The 16,849-nt window shown below is 66.0% G+C and overlaps 1 protein-coding gene across 1 annotated transcript; it reads right to left on the reverse strand.

Moving 5' to 3' along the window:
• Positions 1-932: 932 nt before the first annotated feature.
• On the reverse strand, positions 933-12,870 carry HMGCS2 (3-hydroxy-3-methylglutaryl-CoA synthase 2). Its single transcript, XM_075002715.1, has 10 exons — positions 12,744-12,870; positions 11,328-11,782; positions 10,190-10,315; positions 5,677-5,841; positions 4,637-4,805; positions 4,110-4,280; positions 3,625-3,731; positions 3,270-3,395; positions 2,360-2,481; positions 933-1,531 (listed from the first exon to the last, which is right to left on the reverse strand). Exons 1-9 carry the CDS (start codon positions 12,854-12,856, stop codon positions 2,375-2,377), a joined length of 1,539 nt encoding a protein of 512 aa, XP_074858816.1. The 5' UTR covers positions 12,857-12,870; the 3' UTR covers positions 933-1,531; positions 2,360-2,374.
• Positions 12,871-16,849: the final 3,979 nt, after the last annotated feature.

Consider the following 16,849-nt stretch of genomic DNA (forward strand, 5'->3'; position numbering starts at 1 on the left):
CCTCCGCCCTGCCACGGCACCACGGGCTCGGTGCCCCTCTCCAGCTGCTCACGCGTACCCAGAACCCCTCCAGCGCAGCCCATGCCCCAGCCGTGGGGCTGTATGAGGGGCAGCTGCCGCCCAGGCATCCCCTCCTGGCTGGGTCTCCTTACAGCAGCCGCCCTCTGCCAGGTGCCAGGCTCCCTCCCGAAACGCCCCAGGGCCGGCCCATAACACACAGCCGGCTGACACATCCCCCCCAGCACACAGACAGGGGGGCGCCCAGCTTCCCCTCCTCCTCCCTGCCTGGGGCTGGAGTGCTGGGCCCCTGCAGCTTCCCTTCCTGCTGGCGCAGGCCCCGGGTGGCCAGCAGGGGCTCAGCCCCTGGCACAGGACCCTGCCCCCTCCCGCTGCCCTGCAACAAGGCCTTGCAGCCACCAGTCCAGCCCTGGCACCGCTGCTCAGCCTGTGGGACGCGCTGCTCAGGCGGGGGCTGAGCTCTGGCTGGTGCTGCTGGCTGGCTGGTTCCAGGCCCTGTCAAGGCCGGGGCGGCCAGAGGGAGCGCCCGGTGCTAGCGGCCAAGGCAGGAAGGTTCGTTCCCCTGCACGCCCAGCGCGCACAGCTGGCAGAGCCCAGAAGCCGCCACTTAGCCCCACTGTCTTCCAGAGCGTGCGCGGCGCGGCCGGCAGTAGCCCAACTCCCGCGTCTCCGGCTGCACAATGGGGCGCAGTTAACCAGCACTCAGAGGCCGTGTCTAACCACTAGGCACCCCCCCAGCACCAGCGATTCCGCTTCCCCATCCTGCTGCTCAGCGCAGAGCCCTGCGCCCCTGGGGCCAGGCTCACGCACACGACTCAAGCTTGCCAATGCTGGGGGGCGAGCAGCCTGCCCCAGGGCCATGACACCCCGGGGACTGCCATGCCCGGCGCACACACGGGAACCGGGCACCGCCCTCATTGCAGCTTCACGGCACGTTTATTGCCCCGACCGGTTCCGCAGCGCCGTCCCTGCCAAAGCAGCGGGGTGAGCGGGGCTCGCAGAGCTGCAGCCGAGTGCCGGGCTCACCCCCGCCGTGCACACTGGCTTTATTTCGGCATAGGCCAGGGAACGCCTGGGCCACAGCGCAGTCCACAGGCCAGGGCCGGCCCTGGGGGGAGCCCCGAGGAACAGAGGGGAAGGGCTCTCGCCCGGAGTGCGGAAAGGAGAATTTCAGCCACGAGCTGCTCAGTGATGTGCTGGGGGCCGAGGAGGTTCCTTTGCTCTCCCGCCCTTGCGGCGTGAGCCCCCCGGAGGTCTCCTGGAGGGGCCACCAGTCCTCCCACCCCACATCTCCCCCCGGGGCTGTCACCGTGATGGGAGGGGACGGAACCAGGGCTGGCAGCAGGGAGCGGCCTAGGCCCAGCCCCACAAGGCAGGCGGGGGCTCGCAGCCAGGCACACGGGGCTGCGGGGTCCGTTGGCCCGGTGTGCACCAAGTCTCTGCGTTGCTGTTTGCGGCCGGGGCGAGGGGGGCGCGTTGCCTCTGCGTCGGCGGTTCGGCAGGCACCTCAGGGCTGCAGGGACAGAGCCAGGGGCTGGATGAGGGCGCTGGTCCCTACAGGCCCCGCCAGCCAGGCTGCTTGCTCGGACAGGAAGGGCAGCCTGGGTAGCGCTCCCAGCTCCCCACCCGGGCAGCAGCCCGTAAGTGCAGGCCCTGGCTGGCAGCAGCCACCACCAGAGGGGAGCCAACCCCTCGGGAAACCTGCCAGTCCCCTCGCCCCGGCGGCGCTCCTGCAGCAGGGTGGGGGACCCCAGGGCGCCTGCAGCTGGGCAGCACTCGAGGGACCGAGCCCAGGCTCCACGTACTGAGCAAGGCAGCAGGGGAGCCAAAGCCAGCAATGACAGCGAGGGGTCAGCGCCCCGAGGCCTGGACGTAGGCGTGCAGCCGGGGAGAAGAACCCACAGCGCCCCAGGGCCGGTCCCCCTCTGTGCCTCTTGCCAAGGCCATGGCCGGACTCGGGCGGGACTGGAGCGGGCGCTGGCTAGGGGGTAACCAGATTCAGGAAGCAGGGCCAAGCCGCCTGCCTCGGGCTGCAGGCCAGGAGGGGACCCGTCCAGCAGGGAGGCTGCACCAGCCCTGCCTGGCCCGAGGGTCTGACACCCTCCGAGCCCCGGGCTCTGGCTGCTGTGCGAGCAGGAGGCTGGACCAGGGCTCCAGCCGTTCCAGTCCTCCTCCCAGGTGCTGGCTGGCCCCAGAGCCCCCGAGCCCAGCGGAACTGCCCTTCCCCTGCGGGCATCCCCCACGCGCCCGCTCTGCCCAAGAGCCGGGGGAAGGGGCACAGGCAGGCAGCCCCTCCCCGCCCTGCCCTGCCATCCCAGGCCCCAGGGAGGGTCAGACCCACCTGGCACCTGTGCCCCTAGAGCGGCCTCCTGGCGTAGCGCCGGCGGTGCTTGTCATCCACGTGCTCCAGGTACCAGGTGCCTGGGAAGAGGTCCTCCTTGGAGCCCTGGGGCGAGTGGTTCACTGCAGAGAGGAGCGGGGCTGAGGGGGGCTGCTCCCGGGCTCTGCAGCGGGGGGGGGGGGGTGCGCGGTCCCCTGGCAACTGGCGAGCCCGCGACACGTCTCTGCAGCACCCGGGGGAGGGGGTGGCTGCTGGAGGTCTGACCCTGAGGTCAGGCCAGCACCGGGAGCTGCAGGCAGCAGCTAGGACAAGATCCCAGGTCACCCGAGCGCCAGGCCTGGGCTGCCGCCACCGCCCTGCACATGTGCCACGGGGAGCCCGAAGGCTCTGGCCTGGCCAGACCAGCTCTGCGGCGCCCCCGGAAAAGACACCCGGAAGGGACACGGCCCCTCCGAGCTCCAAGGGGCCCCAGCAGGGGAGGACCCCTTCCCACGCTGGGCTGGTCTCAGCTCGGCGGCGGTGGTGGAGAGGGGTCCCGTGCAGCGGGGGAGATGGGACCTTCTTTCCCCAGACTGGGGGCCCGCGGAACGGGTGCACTGGCAGGGAGTTAGCAAAGGGGCCTGCCCGGGACACCGAGACACCAGCAGGCTGGGCAGGGGCCTGCCCTTCTCCGACCGGCCCGGGTGTGGCTCTGTGGCTGGGATGCCAACTGCCACTGGGGGCGTTTGCTGACTGGCCGCCATGCAGACCCCACTCGGATACACCCCCAGAGCAGGGGCGCCCCAGTGGTTGGTGCCAGGGGCCCGATCCTGCACCCTCCTCCTCTCCCACCCCCGGCGAGAGGCGCTGGGTGTGCGCTGTGACTGAGGTGCCCGCACGAGGCGCTGGCCCTGTTCCCGCGCTCCCTCACCCAGGTGATGAGTTTCCTCCCTCTGCTTCATGATCGCCGCAAACTCCTCGGGGGGGACGCGCTTCCGGGCAGCCAGGCGCAGCGGCAGGTCAGAGAGGCTGGAGACCAGCTTATCCAGGGGGGAGCCTGGCAAGGCAGGACCCGCCCAGTGAATGAGGGAGCGGTCAGGGCCAGGGGAGCAGCAGCCTGCGGACACGACCCCACCAGCTCGGGGGGCCGGGGCAGGCCCAGCGCTGGCACATCCTCTGCCTCCATCCCCACATGGCAGCGCCATTCAGTGCCACGGGTAGCACTTCCCAGAGCTGCCCAGGAGGCCGGCAGCCAGTGAGCGAGGGGGCCCGAGGAAGAGACTCACCTGGGGCTGCATCCTGCGCGACGCGCATGGAAAACAAGCTTGCCGCCAATCCCGAGCCATAGGAGAAGGCCCCGATCCTGGAGCCAGCCAGCTGCTGAGCCGAGTGCCTGCAATTCAAACCAAGCTGTCAGGCTGGAGCGTCCATGCCAAAGGCCGGCCAGCCCAAAGCCTGGGAGCTGCCCATACCTCCTGGCAAGCTGACACCCCAGGGCTGGGGGGCTGTAGGTGAGCTGCTCTGAGCCGGGCCAGGCTGGGAATCGGAGATCTTAGTGCACGTTACTGGGAGTGACCAGAAACGGCCAGGCACAGGCAGGCTGCCCAAAGCCCCACTAACCCGGGAGTCCTTGCCGTGCCCCCACCCCAGGCTCAGCCCCCAGCCGCTGGCCAGCTCAGTGCAGGAGGGCGCCCTTGGCTCCTTCTCTGTGGCAGGGCCAAGGCCTGGGAGGCGGGCTGGGCAGAACGGGGGGTGCGGGGCCAGGACTCACTGTGCCAGGAGAGAGGCGAGGCAGCCGTACATCGAGGGGGCGTACATGTTGCCGTTGCGTGAGGACAGGAGCAGGGAGGGCTGGGTTTTCTGGTTGAACAGCTCCAGGCTGGCTTTCTGAAAGGCCTTCTCCACCTCCTTGTCTGAGTAGGTGTCTTCCAGCTTCACCCCCCTGCGAGGAGGCGGTTCCCATGGGAGTGAGTTAACCGCCCTCAAACCAGTCCAAAAACGCACCAGCTGCCCTGCCCTACCCAGCCCCCTGGGGTGACCGTGAGCCCGAAGCGGGCGGCCCCCGGGCGTGACGTGGGCAGAACGCGGCTCCATGCTGCTCTGCAGACGAGAAGTGCTAATCGGAGGCTGGGCGCTGCTCGCGACAGACATGGGAAACAACCCGGCCCTGACCCCTGACCCCACACGGGCCCAGTGGGGGACATGCCAGCGCCGTGTGGCCCCAGCTCCCACTTCCTGCCGCCCCCGCTGGCGGATCGGCCCAGAGACTCCCGCCCCAGTGCCGCAGCGCTCACCCACCTGAAGGCCTGCAGCCCTTTGTAGAGGCCGCTCTGCGTGTCAGGGTTGGGAGCCGCCAGGAAGTCGTTGAGCAGCAGCCGCCCCACGGACTTCTGCACCAGTTTGCAGAAGGGCGTGTGGAAGATCATGAACTGGAAGTCGTCCAGGGTGAAGGGCTTGTCCACCCCCACTGCCACAGAACAGGGAGCCCGTCAGCAGGCCGTGAAGGCAGACCCCAGCCCTGCCCCACCCAGGGCAGCGGGAGAGCCCCCCAGCCGTCCCGTAGCACAAGGAGACATCGATGACCCCACGGGTGCCCAAAGCGAGGAGACGTATTCGCCTGGCACCGGGTTGCCCACCCTGCGGCAGCAGTGACCCTGACAAGGGACTGGTCCCTGGAGCTGGAAGGGCTCCCTGGGCCCTGCATGCCCCCAGCTCCAGGCTGTGCAGCACGTGGCCATACACACACCGGTGTCCGATGGGACTGCCTCGTGGCTCCGGTCAGCGGCCAGCTCCCTGGGCACAGAGCCCCAGCGGGAGGGGGCGCAGCAGGGAAAGGCGGCGTGTGGAACCGCCCCAGTGGAGGAAATGGCCCCCACAAGGCTGAGTGGGCTGTCTGTCCACCCACCCAGCCGGGGGGGCCCCAGCCCAGCCTTGGCCACCTCCCCCACACCCCTCTTCTGCCCTTTGCCAACCAGCCTGGGCAGAGGCCAACAAGTTACAGCTTTGTGGAGTCCTCACCTCTTACCCCCAGCCCTCCGGTGCCACTGCTCTATGGGCCCTCTGTCCTCTCACCCAGAAGCCCACAGGCCCTACGGCGGGGGGGCGGGGGGGGCACCGCAAGGACAGAGCCCAGAGGGAAAGGCGGTGGGGTCCCACAGAGGAGCCGGTAACCCAGCTGACACAGAACGACTAACGCCCCACCAGAAAGGACCTGGAGAGCTCCTCTAGGCCCGGCCCCTGCACTGGGCAGGGCCGAGGGACCCTAGACCATCCCGGCGGGTTTGTCTCTAACCTGTGGGGCGCACGCGCCCCCCCCCCCACACTCATGGAGCCGGTACCTTTCTGCCACTGGCTCTGGATTTTCTTGCGGAAGACGGAATAGCATTGATCCAGGGCCTGTAAGTAGCACTGAATAGAGAGTTTCCCATCCACCACCGGGTACTCAGAAGCCAGGTCTGGCTTGTAGAAATCGTAGGCATGTTCCATGTGGGTTGCCCGGACGCCTGGGTGGAGAGAAAAGAGACTCACTACTGTGCGTTGCAGGCAGCTGGGGAGTGGAGCCCCTCCCCAGGCCAGCCCCACCTGCCCCCCAACACGCACTGCAGCCCTTTGCGGGCCTGTCAGCCGGAACACTCACAAGCCGACTTGCTGCCGCCTCCTCCTCCTCCTGCTGCCACCCACGCGAGAGCTTTCCTAGGCAGCGACCGTCACTGGCCTCCCTGGGACCCCCGCTCGGTTCTTGTACCGCCTGAATGTGCAGGGTGATCACACGCCAGTTGTGCGTAACGCGACAGGTCTAATAGCCAGGTCGCTCAGCCTCCCTCCCGAGGGGACATCCAGTACGTGCTGGGCTGATACTGGACAAGGCAGGTCCTGGAGACAGGCCAGGCACTGGGGGAGGCGAGGGGATAACGGGTGGGATGGCCTGAGGTTCCCAGGGGAGTTGGATCCAGCCCATCCCCTCCCACCCCCCTGCAAGTTTCCCCTTAGAGTGGAGAGGTCCCTTGTGCCTGAGCAGCAAAGCTGTCAGCCTCAGCCCTCGTCCGGAGCTCTGGCTCCCCTCGGATGCCCTGGGCCGAGGCTGGGCTGGTGAGGACTGAGGCCGTGAACGTGACCAGACAGCCCACGGGACGCCTGTTGGGCTCATGGCATCTCATGTGGCTGAGATGTGCTGTCCCAGGCGTGTTTCCGCGGTGCTGATGGCTGCGTGCTCAGGCACACACCACTGCTGCTGCCTGCCAAGTGGGGAGACAGGTGCACACAGCTGAGGGGGGGGCCCAGCTGCAGAGCGCTCACGGATGCTGCCCGGCCAGAGCGCGGGGCTGGCGAGGAATCCAGGTGCCTCCGACGCCGTGGACTGAGCGGCCCAGCCGGGTCACGTGGCCGCCAGCCCCAGAGCGCAGGCAGATGGGGGAGCCCACTGGCCACGCTGGCGCTGCAGGGGAGGCCGAGTGCCACGTCAGCCAGGTAGCGCTGTGCGGGAGCTGGCTGAGCAGCGCCCCTGGGGCTGCATGCAGAAGCTGAGTCGGATGGAGGGAGCCAGTCCCCGGGGGTCCCTGCCAGCCCCAGGCTCAGAGCCAGCAGTGCAGTCACTGTCACCGTCCCTTGCGTGTCCGGCCGGGTTTAAGCCCTATAGCGCACCCCTGGGCGGGACGGCAGCATGGGGAATGCCACAGGGAGGCCCAGGGGGCTGCCCCTCTCCCACCAGCGCAGGAGGCCTTCTAGCCATGCTGATGACGCAGCTCCAGGCCCATGTCCTGCCGCAAACCCGGAGCGTGCGGGGCAGGTGGTGGGGCCGCAGCGAGCAGCCCTGTGAGCTCGCCCAGGAATGGGGGGCTCATACCACGCAGCGCCTCGCTAGAACCGCCGGGGCCGGGGCCGGCTTGGCCAGCACTGGTCTGGCAGCAGCGTGTTCCAAGAGGGAGGGAGGATCCCTTCCCCAGCCGAGGCAGCGGCTGCTTGCTCAGGACTCTCCTTCACAAGCGGGGGAGGCCCTGGGTGGACCCCAGGTCTTGGCTCCAGCCTCCGTGGGGCTGCCCCATCTGCTCTGAGGAGTGGCTGCCCGGAGCTGCAGGACTGGGATGGGCAGAGCGGGCCGGTTCGGAGCCCTCCTGCACGGGCTTTGTCCTGGCAGCACAGCAGGATGGTGGTGGTTCTCAGCGCAGCGCCTGGCGCTGGGCTCTGGGGAGGGCAGCTGGCGCTCAGGGCTGAGGAAGCTGTTTATTCTCTGGGGCGCTCCTGGGGGCAGCTCCTACGGAGGCAGACAGGCCGGTTCAGGCCTGTAACGCCGCCTCGGCCCAGAGAAGCTCCGTGGCTGCAGCCTCCTTTTCCTGCTGCCAGGGCTTGAGTTTTCGATGCCCATCCGGCTCAGAGCTGAGAACAGCCGGGGCTGAGGGACCACGTGCCCGCGGTCGAGGCAGAAGTGCCAGGACAATGATTCTCCAGCCCCTCAACCCCCCGTTCAGCACTGGGCCTGCGGCTGGGCTGGAAGTCGTTGGCATCGAAGGGGCAGTGTGTTCGCGCTCGGGGCGAGGTCACCACCCGAGAGACATGGCAGCCCGGCCCAGCAGTGACTGGGCTGCGATGTGTTCAGCCGTGAATCGACTCCAAAGACTGGGGTGTGACCAGCTGCGTGAGCAGGACCAGAGGTGGCTTGTGAGAGCCATAGGGGGCAAGCGAGGAGCTCAGGCTTTAGCATCGGTGCTTTGTCAGGGGCACGTTAACATCTCCCAGGGCCCATGCCAGCAGCTCCAGCCGGGTCAGCGAGCACCTTCAGGACCTGCAGGCTGTCAGCAAGTGGGAGCTCCTCCTTAGCACTGGCCCCGGTGGCCCAAGGTCCTCTGAGGCCATGCATCCGAGACGTCTCGTCCAGACTGGACCTCGGCAGAGAAGACACACACAGTGCCACCGGGCTCCTGGCCCAGAGATGGGCTGCAGAGACAGTGAACCGGCACTCCCACTGAGCCGGGGCTGCATCGCTCACAAGGGCACGTATTGTTTGCTGGCAGTGAATCTGTCTGGGTTCCTGTAGCTTTGCGTTGCCAGCTCTGGGCCGGTTTTCCTGAGCCGTGCATGGGCGAAAGGAGTCTGGTTCCCACGCTCACAGATTGCCGGCTTCTTGCACGGGTCAGGCCAGCTTGGACAGTGACAGGGAAGACAGGACTGCGCAGCGATACGCCTGAGTCTCACACCCAGAGCAGCCTATTCCTGCACCAATCCTGCCGGCCAAATTATGAAAGACCTCAGCTTCCCTGGAGCTCTCATGAGCTGTGTGTACTTCCACTCCTTTGTCATTGCGCAGGGTCAAGCCACACATCTACTGGGCCTGGGACAATGGCGCCTGCAGCCGGTAATTTGTCAAGATCTTCCAAAACCCCTGTAGTTGCTTTCCCAAATTTAGTGCCTCCAAGCACAACCCTTAGTTGCCTGCCCTGCTCTGTTCCTTTCATGGTCCTTGTGCTCACTGCAAGGTGCACCCCGCTTGTGCTAGCTGGCTGGAAATGCACAGACACAGGGCCAGCATCTCCACTGGTGAAAGCCAACATGGCTACTCTGAGCACCATGCAGCCGGGCCAATTCACATTCGAGGTGTCGTTTCGCTGAGCGTCACCTTCCAGCCCCTATTGCTGCGGCTGGGGCATCCATCATTCGCTCTGTGCTTAGCCGAGCACGAGGCCAACGCTGGCTGCGGCAATGCAGCCATTTTGCAGTGAGCTTTTGGACAATCTTAGATGGCGTGTGTTGACCCTGGCAACCAAGGCGTCAATGCAGGAGCTGCCAGCCAGCCTTGCTTGGCAGCCTCACAGCTGCTGGGGGAGGAGGGGGCGGGTGGTAAAAGAGTTGAAGAGCACAGGGCTAGAGGAGCAAACGGGCCAGGGACAGAAGGTCCTGCCAGGAAGCTGCTGAGAAGCTGCCCCAGAACAACAATGGCCCGAGGAAGAGCTGGCCAGAGCCGCAGGAACCTACAGAGCCAAGGGAGGTAGGAAGGTGCTCGGGGCAGCAGGAAGATTGTGGAGGGCTGTGCCCGCCTGCTTGGGTTCAGGGCCCTGAGCTGGCCCCAGAGGAGTTCACGGGCCAGTTCCCCCTACGTGCCGCAGGGGATTCCTGGCCCCGGATGACATGGCCTCACTAACACCTGCCGACCGGGAGGGGAACTCTGCCAGCCCTGGTGGGGTGGGAATTAACATGCTACAAGCCAGCAGTGGACATCAGAGATCAGAGAAGGGCAGGCTGCCCACCGTGGATGCAGGGCTACGGCGCAGTGCCCTGACCAGCCTAAGGGAGGCTCTGGGGCCAGAGGATGCCAGTCCAGACGTCTCGTCCCTGGAGGTGCAGACACCGTGCAGAGCAGCCAGACCGCAGACATGGCAAATGACAGCCCCGGAGAAGTTCCCTCCTCTTTTCCCAAAGGCCTCCTTTGCACCCCTCCCCTCGGCGTCCCTAGAGGCTGACGGTGGCAGCTGGGATGCGGAGCTCCACCATATTCTGTTCAGACACGCTCGGTGGCCAAGATTTGGAAAAATCCAGGAGTCCAGAATTTGGGTCTTAAGCGTCTAAACACGAATGACCCCGAGAGAGCGGTGGGCTGGGTGGGCGCGCAGCAGGCCAAAACTGCAGCCCTGACTCACTCCTGTTCGCCTCAGGCACCTCGGTCAGAGCCCCGTGTCCCTTCCCCGCCCAAAACACAAATTCCACAGGAGCACCCACTGCTTCAGGACGCACGGCCAGGGACCAGGCCTTTCCAGTGTGTGCTGCTCCCAGCCAGCAGCCCATTCCCAAGAGCCAGGGCAGCTCTGGGCAAGCTCCAGACACTCCTAGGGCAGACAGAGTCCTTCTGTTGATGGTACCAACCTCTCTCCAGCGCCAGAGGGGCGTTGGGTCCAACCAGCATTGCTACAGCTCCTGCCCCTCCTGTGGGCCGGGCATTGCCAGTGGCATAGACCGCAATGTCTCCACAGACCACCATCGCATAGCGCCCTGAGGGGGGACAAGGACAGAGTACGTTAGACATACGCACAAAGGCTCAGGCACAGACGCGTTGAAATCTCCATCCACCCCCCTACCAAACGTTACACTGGCGCTGAGTTTGCACACGTGGAAGGGGGGCGGGGACACCCCTCGGGACCTGCAAAGGGAACCAGATTGGCCATGTGTCCTTTCCCTCGCCACGCCTCCGCCACCTGGCAGACGCTCCAGTGGCTAAAAGGGGCTGGATACATTTCCTGGTTTGCCCCCTTGTTACAAAGTCAGGCGTGGTCCAGCCTGGAAGCTGGAGCGGTGCCGGAGAACCCAGGCAGCCAGAGCATCACAGGAGTCCAGCTAGTGGTACCCATGGGGAGATGAAGAGTTGAGTCCATTTCAAAGCTGTTCGGCTTTGTTAGCATCTACTTCACCCCAGCGACTAAGCTCGTGGTGGGGGAAGGAAGAGCCCCATGGAGGCGGCTGGCCAGGGCATCCCCTCCACCAGAGGGGGATGGACCTCTGATCTCTGCAGACGCTTCCCACATCCTACATAGAAGCAGCTGCTGCACAGCCAGGCAGCAGATGCGCCGGCAAGCCCTGCTGGGGGTCCCCCGGCCAGGAGGAGGGTCCCCCAGGGAGCGTAGCTAGCTCTGGTGCAGCCCAACTCCCACGCGTTCTCCCCGCAGCGCCAAGGCAGCCGCACTGCGCCCAGAGCTGCTCTCCTCCCCGCCAGGAAGCTGCTTAACAGCTGCACCCGGTGAGGCCCAGGGGCCGCTCCAGGGGCTCCCCGCAGAGCTGCTCTAGTGGAAGCCAGGCAGAGCACCAGGCCTGGGCCAGACAATGCAGCTCCAGCAGAAAGGGCCGGCCCAGGGAACACGCTGCCAGGTCCAACTCAGCCCCACACGATGGTCTTAACGCTGCTGCCGTCAGGACACCAGTCACCGCCTGCGGGTGGGGCAGCCGTTCCCTCCTGCCCCGAGAGCTGCCCTCTCCTGGGCGGCCCCGGCCCAGGCTGGCCACCACTCACCATCCCAGGAGCTGGACTCCACCCAGTCGGCGGAGTTGAAGAGGGAGGCCGTGCCGCCATAGCAGGCGTTGGTGGTGTCGATGCCCTCGACGTCCGTGTTCCCCGAGTCCTGGAAAAGCTGCATGAGGACGGTCTTGACGGCCTTGGACTTGTCGATGATGGTCTCCGTGCCAACCTCCAGGCGGCCGATGGCGTCCCAGGAGAGGTGGCCGCGCTCCACCAGGCGCTGCACCACGGTCAGGCACAGGGAATTGATGTCCTCGTGGGCCGAGCAGAAGCCCATCTGCTTCTGGCCCAGGCCCAGCGTGTACTTCCCGGCCTCCACGCCGTCGTACTTCTCCAGCTCCGCCTGCTCCACGTACTGCGAGGGGAAGTAAACCTCCAGCGCCAGGATGCCCACGTCCTTCGGCCACGAGTCCGACCGCGACAAGTGCTCCACGGAGGCAGCGGAAGAGCTGGGAGACGAGGCGAGAGCTGAGCGCTGCCCCACGCGGGCCGGCAGTGGCTGGCAGGCGCTCCGCGGCTCAGCCAGCTGCAGGCTGGCACACGCAGGCCAAGCCAGGCACCGGCCCCAGAGGAGACAGCCGCACCCTCGTGAGCCGGCGGGGACAGCTGTGTGCACTCCCTCACCCCACGCGTGCCGCAGCGCCAGGCAAGAGCACAGGCAGCAGCTGGTTAACTCCACCGCCGGCTCAGAGACGCCCCCCTGCAGAGCTCTGCAAAGCAGCAGCGACTGGCCGCACCGCGTGCGTGCCTGGAGCATGGCGGCTTTGCTCTGCCGCCTGGACGGAGCCACCCCAGGGGTGGGTGTCGCTCCAGGTCCCTGCCGATCGCCGGCAGCTGTGCTTGTTCAGCTGAGAAGGAGGCAGCTTTTTGCAGCCCTGGGCCCTCATCTCCACAGCTGGCGAGGGACTTCTCCCTCCAGGGACCCCTCCAGGCCTGTGCTAAATGGGCAGACTCCGGGTGGGCTCATTCTGGGCCAGTGGGTGGGGCATGGCTCCCTACCGCTGCCCCGGCTCTCCGGCCCTGCGTACAACCGGGCTCAATTCACAGGCCCCGGACAATGGAGAGGCTCCCAGTGCCTCCACTGGGCCCAGCCCCGAGCTCTGCGCAGCGGGTGCCACCAATTACTGACTGTTCACATCACGTCACCGGCGCCACCCGGCACAGCCTGCTCTTCACCACCCCCAGCACCAGCCCTTCTCCCCACGCCGCCGACCGCGGTCGCCGGTCCCCACCCGGCACAGCCTGCTCTTCACCACCCCCAGCACCAGCCCTTCTCCCCACGCCGCCGACCGCGGTCGCCGGTCCCCTCCCGGCACAGAGCTGGGTGGGCCCCAACTGCCAGCACGCCGGGAGCCTGCCAGCTGGGTCGCGCCCATCTCCCCCAGCCTCGCGCCCCACAGTGCCCCTCACCTGGCCTGCGGCCCAGCGGCCGCGAGGTGCACCGGCCAAAGGGGCCGTGCCTGGCGCTTCAGCATGCACTTCAGCCGCAAGCCGCGCCTGGTGGGACCGAAGAGACGGAACATGGTGGTGGGCCAGTGGGCAGGTTGCAGCTGGAGCCCCCTGCCCCAGCCTGGCCAGCGCTTATATAGATCTCCTGCAGCAGGGCCGGCCAAGTCCCACCCTGCACTTATCAGGAGGGCAATGTGTGTGCGCCTGCACCATTGCTCAACCAAAGGTCACTGCACACTGGCCAACACGACAGAACAGCAGCACCCTCTCCCCACGGCCCTGGGGCTGCCTTCGCCGCTGCTGCCTGTGGGGCCCTGCTCCCCACTCGGCTCCGTCCCCGGAGCTGCATCTCCGTCGCCCTCGCCCCGTGTGCTGGGGCCTGCCCCTGCTGCCTGGCCACCCTGCGCTGCGAGGCAGGAGCGCTGCAGGTCACAGCCTGCACCTGTCACCTTCCCAGCGCTCCCCACAGCACCAGGGGGAGGGGCGGGGGGGATGCACTAGAGACAGCCCCAGTTCTAGTCCAGTTCCAAGGCGGCCAGCTGACCATTGGCCAGACGGGCACTTCCCCAGTATGTTTTCTGGGGCACAGGAGGGCCCAGGGCAGCAGCAGCGGGGGGACAAAGCTGGACACTTCCAGAAGGAAAAACTTGTCAGCTGGCTCCTCCCTGGCCTGAGAACCAGCTTGTCAAGCCCCACACCGCCTGCAGCTGGGTCTGCAGAGGAAACAGGCTTAGGGCTCCAGCCCCCGGGGGCAGCTTGAATCCCCTTTGTGCTCTACGCGGCAGCTTAACTAGGGCCTGCCCTCCAGGGGGATTCAGGCTCCTACTCCAGCAGGCATTGGGCGCTGGATTTCAATGGGAGACGGGCCCGGCTCTGGGCTCCGTGTGGGCTGGCTAAGAGCCTCCTGCTCCCCCACACAGGTGCACCCCCAGCAAGTGCCTGCCGGCTCCAGCTCCCTACAGCCAGCCAGGGGCTCCCTGCGGTGGGTGGGTGACAGCAGGGTGCAAGTGGTGCCTGTGGAACTGCCCAGCAGTGCCATGCGGGCGCCTTGACAGCCTGAGCCGGAGGCCAGGTGGTGCTCAGCCACAGCTGCAGAGACTGTCTCTCTCTGGAGGGGTCTGGGTGCCCCGGCATGGGCCAGTGACCCACGCCCAGCAGACATGTGGGCTACACTTGCTCCAGGGCTCTCCCCAAGGCCCCTCAGGGCGGGCAGTGGCCAACTCAGGAGGCTGGGTAGCCCAGGGGTCTACGTGTGAAAGGGCAGCTGGGGCCATGAGCTGGCAGAAGCGGCTGGCCCGGGGCTTGGCCACGCTCCTCACCTCTTGTCTGCTAGGGCAGCGCCGCCCCAGGTTAGGGCCCTGCCCCGAAGGCCCTGCAGTGCTTGAGGTCCGGGGACGGGTGGAGGGGGGGGTCCACCGGCAGGGCACACGCAGGGCTGGCAGAGTGCCCCACCCGAGCACTGGACACGGCTGGTCCAAGCAGTCGTCCCCACCGGGGAGCAGGGAGGAGCGTGGGCTTTAGGCTCACGTTCTGGGTCAGACATCCTGGTTAACGCGCTGCTGCTGCTCCCCGCCCTGCACTTTCCGGCCCTCTGCTGGGGGCCTCTCCGTGCTTGGCCCAGGCCCGGGCTGCCTTGGAGAGAGCCCAGGCAGCCCATTGCTCCATGGGCGCTGGGTCCTCAGGGCACGGCCCTTAGCCAGGCTGGGGCTGCGTCCGCAGTGCTTGTCCTGCGCACTTCCCGCAAGCAGGCCGTCTGCCGCCCCTTCGACTGCCTCCACCACGGGGACGCTCCCGAGGCGACGGGCTGCTCGTCTCAGCTCCCGGCGTGGCATGGCGGGGTTCTGGGTGCGTGCCGTGCCGTGCCGTGCCGTGCCGTGCCGTGCCGTGCCGTGATGCCCCGCCGCATGCCAGGCTGCAAAGGAAGGGCTGCCCCACCCCCGCCCGGGGGGGTGTTTTGCAACGGGGGTTGTGTTGGCAGCAGAGCTCAGGCCAAAGGTCTCCTTCTGGTGTCTGCCAGTCCCCAACGGCTGCTTGCAGCAGGCAGCCCCAGCACGAGCGTTTCTGAACCTTGGCGGGCATGGCCTGGTGTTACTGCGGGCTGGGGGCCCCGACACGGACGGAGACACCTACCACAGCTGCAGAACCACTGTCAGAGAACATTGTTCCCTTTGCAAAGCCAAGCGGGCAAGTTAGCAAAGGCCACGGGGGGCGGGTACTTGTGCGACCTTCGGTCAGCCCCCGCGTGTGCAGGCGCTAGGAGACAGCCGGTCGTTACACAGCCCCACCCTGCGGGGCAGTTACTCCCCATCTCCTTAGTGTCTCCTCAGGCTTTATTTACCGTGAACCATCCCCGCCTTGCTCAGACCCAGGCTTACTCCATTCCTTGCTGGGCCCTCCCCAGAGCTGCTGTGTGCCTCGCAGACTGAAAGAGATCTCAGAGGCACACAGAAAGCAAAGCCAGAATTGCTCAGAGGGGCCACTAAAGTTTGGTTCCCCAGGGGGACTGGAGATTCCCCAGGGGCCTTAGCAGTTTGCGAGCACTTTATCCGTTCAAAGTGCAGCTGCCAGTGCCACCAGTGAGTGCCCAGCGTGTCTGCAAACCAGGCCTCAGGGGCACACGCTGAGCACCGGGAAATGAGGAACCCCCAGCGTGGACATTTCAGTTTGAGTGACTCGCCCAGCACCACCCAGGAAGGCAGTGGCAGAGGCAGGGGCAGAAGCCAGCTCTCCAGGGCGGCATTCAACTGCTGGCAAGCCCGGCCTTCTACATGGCACACCTGCCAAATTCTGCACCAAATGACGCAGGGTGCTGCAGACAGCTGCCCCCTTGCACAACACAGCCCCAGGTCGTTCCCAGAGCACGTCCATACCGGGCATGAGCAAGATGCTCAGCTGCAGGGAAGAGAGCATGAGACCCTGCAATTACAGGCTGAATTAATGCATACGTACGAGGGGTCAGATCAAGGGCACAGGGGCATCCTTAGTCCCGGCACTCCCTTACTTCTGCGTGCGCGGGCTTTGCAACCGTGGCAGATTTTTTTACTATCATCTCCTGATTGCGAAAGCCTGAATTCCTGAGAGTCTGCTGACCGACCGACCTGAGCACAGCCCTGAGGCTTTGCCGACGTCCATAACTGGGCCACCTGTGGAAGGGCTTTTCCTGGGAACAGCAGACAGCAGACCCACCGGCCACCCTCTGCGAGATCTAACAAGAAACCAAAACAAGAGTCTCACCTCTCCTGCCCCTGGGAAATGGCTGAACCTTTGAACCTTTCCCAAACCACTCGCCTTGAGGCAGGCACCTGGCCCAGGGACATCAGCTTAGGTCTGGCCAAGTTATAAGCAACTGAAAACAGGGGCTCCTACTAGGCACATGCAAATATCTGGATGGGCAATGCCTACACCACCACCTGTGTCACCAGACGGAGCCCTCAGACACGGACGCTGATGGGACCCCGGCCTGACGAGCGGGGTGCACCACCTTCAACCTGCAGGGCCCAGTCTGGATCCAGAGGAGATGGCTGGTGGCTCCCACGTCACCAATTCACCCCTGTGCCCGGCCCTCATTGGCAGCCTCCGTGAAGTGGCCAAGAACAGCGCCGCCTGTGAGCACAAGCCTCCCCGTTCCCAGAATGGCTGCTCAGATGAGGACCTGGCCTGCCGGCAAGGCAGCTTATGGGGGACGCTGGCTGTGCAGCTCAGCCTCTGCTTAACGCTGCTGGGACAGACCTCAGCACCAGTCCAGCTACACCGATTACTGACTTGGGGCTCGTCCCCTGCCTCGGCAAGAGCATCAGCATTCCACTGTGGCACGTGCCAGCCGGCCGGCCGGGAGAGAAACCAGCAGCAAGCGGGTCCATTCCATAGCTATCGCATTTGTTTGTGCTACTAAATACATGGCTCAGGCACACCTCAAGAGAGCAGCAGATCACAGTGCCACTCGGCAACCACATTTTGTGGCATATTGAAGAGTGCGTTAGAAGTGCGACGTGCCACCTTGGGGGATTCTTCTGGCAGTGCCCTGAAAGGGACTTTGCAGGGAATTTTACTGCATATTGGGGAGAACC

The sequence above is a fragment of the Carettochelys insculpta genome, chromosome 9 (assembly GCF_033958435.1).
Source record: "Carettochelys insculpta isolate YL-2023 chromosome 9, ASM3395843v1, whole genome shotgun sequence".
Lineage (NCBI taxonomy): Eukaryota > Metazoa > Chordata > Testudines > Carettochelyidae > Carettochelys > Carettochelys insculpta.

Excerpts from the sequence above, each read along its gene's own strand:
- HMGCS2 (XM_075002715.1), bottom strand. The coding sequence starts at position 12,856 with ATGTTCCGTCTCTTCGGTCCCACCAGGCGCGGCTTGCGGCTGAAGTGC. Across the intron at positions 4,806-5,676 it reads CCAGAGCCAGTGGCAGAAAG|TGGGGGTGGACAAGCCCTTC; the intron begins GTACCGGCTCCA and ends GTTCTGTGGCAG. Across the intron at positions 3,396-3,624 it reads CGCGCAGGATGCAGCCCCAG|GCTCCCCCCTGGATAAGCTG; the intron begins GTGAGTCTCTTC and ends CTGCCTTGCCAG.